Source organism: Miscanthus floridulus, chromosome 1 (genome assembly GCF_019320115.1).
Source record: "Miscanthus floridulus cultivar M001 chromosome 1, ASM1932011v1, whole genome shotgun sequence".
Lineage (NCBI taxonomy): Eukaryota > Viridiplantae > Streptophyta > Magnoliopsida > Poales > Poaceae > Miscanthus > Miscanthus floridulus.
The window spans coordinates 139,681,172-139,684,375 of record NC_089580.1 but is presented as its reverse complement, the minus strand read 5'-3'; the positions used below and the strand labels follow the sequence as shown (position 1 = coordinate 139,684,375).

General features: G+C 55.4%; 1 protein-coding gene across 1 annotated transcript; it reads left to right on the top strand.

The window, feature by feature from the left end:
• The first annotated feature begins 1,082 nt into the window (after positions 1-1,082).
• LOC136464229 (uncharacterized) lies at positions 1,083-1,720 on the top strand. The gene is made up of 3 exons (XM_066463192.1): positions 1,083-1,163; positions 1,226-1,375; positions 1,466-1,720. The coding sequence occupies exons 1-3, from the start codon at positions 1,083-1,085 to the stop codon at positions 1,718-1,720; spliced, it is 486 nt and encodes a 161-aa protein (XP_066319289.1).
• Positions 1,721-3,204: the final 1,484 nt, after the last annotated feature.

Here is a 3,204-nt window from a genome sequence, read left to right as displayed (position 1 = left end):
AGAGGTAGGGGCATCACCTAGGATCACTTTGGCCCCCAAGCGTTCAAGGCAACGATCGAGGCGGCCCCTACCCTAGTGGTTCCGGCCGCTGATGCACATCTCCAAGTACGACGACAAGACCAACCCAGACCATTGGCTCGAGGACTACCGCCTCACCATGAAAGCTGGGTGGGTTGGATGATGACTTCATCATCTAGTACCTTCCTCTGCTTCTATCAAGCTTGACCGAAGCTTGGCTCGAGCAGCTCAAGCCCGGTAGCATCCGCTACTAGGGTGACCTCCACCATATCTTCTTTTGTCACTTATAGGGTACGTACACTCATCCTAGGAACTCATGGGACCTCCGCAACTATAGGCAAAGGGCGAATGAGACCCTCTGAGAGTACATCCAACGCTTCTCCAAGAAGCGTAATGAGCTCCCCAACATCACTGATGCCGACGTGATCAACACCTTCATCTACGGCATGACCTACAAAGCGCTCATCCACAAGCTCGGTTGCGAGACCCCGTGCATGATGTGGGAGCTCCTAGATGTTGCCACCTAGTACGCCGCTGACAGGGAGGCCATCAAGGCCAACTTCAGTGGCAAGGCCTAGGCCATCGGCCACCTTAGTGATGGGGACAGCGGGGACGACCTTGCTTTGTCCCAGCATCGCTATGACAAGAGGAACAAGGACTAGAAGCACCGTAGGGAGGATATGGTGGCCATGGCTGACCGCACTGCTAGGCCTTAGCCCCATGAGCGCACTACGTGCCCTGAGTACTTCGAGAAGGTGCTCAAAGCTCTCTGCCCGTTCCATGGGGGGCAAGCAAGGCACCTCCTCAAGTACTGCACCACCATTAGGGGCTACATCTGTGGCACCCTTGGCCAGCAGGGCAAGGCCTAGAAGCTAGCCCCAAAGGCCGGCAAGCCCACAGACACCACCCTAGACGACGACGCCAAGTTCCCTGAGGCCGATCGTTGCCTCAGGATCTTTGGGGGCTCCTAGGCGTACGAATCCCACCGATAGCGCCACATCACCGAGCAGGAGGTTAATGCCATTCACACCCTCGCCACTCCAATGTGGCTTCGATGGTCCCAGATGGCCATCCCCTTCGACCAGGGGGATCACCCCGATCGTGTTCCTCAGCTGGGACACTACCTGCTCATGGTCAACCCGATTGTGGGCACCACACGCCTCACTATAGTGCTGATGGACATACTCTATGCAAACACCTTGGATAGGATGGGCATCCCATGGAGCAGCCTATGCCTAGAAAGGTGCCATTCTATAGGATCATCCCAGGGAAGGAAGTGGTGCCCCTCGGGCGCATCTGGCTCAGCGTCACTTTTGGCCAGCCAAACAACTTCCACAAGGAGACACTCACCTTCGAGGTGGTCAACTTCCCTGGCATCTACCATGCCCTCCTAGGCTAGCCATGCTTCGCCAAGTTCTTGGTTGTCCCCAACTACGCCTATCTGAAGCTGAAGATGTTTGGCCCCAAGGGTGTCATCACCGTCGAGGGCATCTTCGAAGAAGCCTACTACCACGAGCAAGACTATGTCACCCAAGTGGTCGTACTGATCACCCCCTATGCTCCTGATGGCCCCATCCGTGACACAGGAAGGATGCCGGTGGAGGAAGCAACCAAGGCAGTGGTGGTGCTCAACCAATCGAGCGCCGGCGAGGCGTCCAAGGTTCCAGGCAGCAGCGATTGCTCGGTTGGCCCATCCATCTAGGCTTTTGACCCCCCAGAAGGGGTTGCCCTGATCAAGGTAAGTTTTGACCTTTCCCCATGAGGGAAGGCCACCACCGAGCCTTCTGTCCAAAAGTGCCACCTCCCGAGCCAGTACCCGCCTGTCGACCTCCTTCGTCGGCCTACCTCTCCAGCAACAAAAACCAAGATAAGTCCTATGCTCTCGACCTCCTTACTTTGCTTGTCTTTGCTACTGTCTACTTTATCCCAAGCAACTCCTGTAGTGGATTGGATGCACCATAGGATTGTCTAAGCTAACCACATGTTGCCTCCTTTGAAGGAGAACTGCAATGGAAGGCCCCCGAGTGAGGCAAGGATAGGACGGATAGAATTGGAGGACTGGGCAAGAGATCGGCAAAAGCGCTAACAGAATAGCCCCGACCACCGCATTACCAGCTATGTCCTTTTTCCTTTCTCTTGTGTCCATTTTGTTCATTTGCAACTATCTCCCTATTTCCCAATCCTTTATCGGATCGTGTCTCCTAGCCGCACGATGGTATGGGGCCCCTCAGAAGGGGCATCATTGAGGGTTCCAAGACCAGCCCACCAGGCTTCAAGGCAGCCCAAAGCATCCAAAGGTGCAAGGGACGTTCAAGGTCGGGCACTAGAGGCCTTAGCCAGGCGCTCAGAAGCAAAACCGGCTGACCTTTGAACGATGTCTGAGTACCAACCTCGAGCCGCTCATGGTGACCCAATGAGGGAGGCAGCGAGCCCTCGAGCACCGATAGATAGGCTTAGGAACTATATGAGTGGCTTGGTCAAGAAGCCAAGGATCTCTCCTCTGGAGGACATGACTAGGGCATGAAATGACCGTAAACCCGTGGTTCTCACAGACTCACCCGCTAGCAGCATGGGCATGGCAATCTTGGCCACCGAGGCCATTATCATAATAGCCCATCCCAACAAGGGACCTAAGTCTCTGAGCATGACTCATGAGCAATGAGATTACACATGAAAGTAATTTCATTTCTTTAAAATTGGGAACGACTCGATTACAATATATGGTGGCAAAAACCGCTGGATTCACAAAGTGCCGGTGTAGCGGCCAGGCACCAACAAAGGCCCACCGGCGACCGGCCATGCAAGTGACCCAACCTCCCCCTCCTGAGGTCAGCATGCCAGCCAAGGGAGGAGGATGGGAATCTAAGCCAAGAGCTTAGCAAGCCGTCAACCGGAGGGTCAGAGCGCACTGAGAAGCGGTAGATATCTCCTAGCTGTCGATTGGAGATTAGCCTGACCTCAGCTGCCCGAGCCCTCCAAAGAGCGCAATGTCCAGCCCAACCATGAGCTCAGGTAGATGGTTGGGGGCTCACAAGCGGCAATATGAAGCTCGGGCACCCCCAAGACTCATAGGCGCCTAGAAGCCTACAGGCGCCGCTGTGCTGCCCCCACGCGCCTAACTTCACCGCTCCCACCAATAGGGCCGTGGGAGTAGCTCAAGAGGGTAGGTTAGCCCCCTCCTAGCAC

Excerpts from the sequence above, each read along its gene's own strand:
- LOC136464229 (XM_066463192.1), top strand. The coding sequence starts at position 1,083 with ATGGCCATCCCCTTCGACCAGGGGGATCACCCCGATCGTGTTCCTCAG. Across the intron at positions 1,164-1,225 it reads TGCTCATGGTCAACCCGATT|GATGGGCATCCCATGGAGCA; the intron begins GTGGGCACCACA and ends CACCTTGGATAG. Across the intron at positions 1,376-1,465 it reads AGGAGACACTCACCTTCGAG|CTGAAGATGTTTGGCCCCAA; the intron begins GTGGTCAACTTC and ends GCCTATCTGAAG.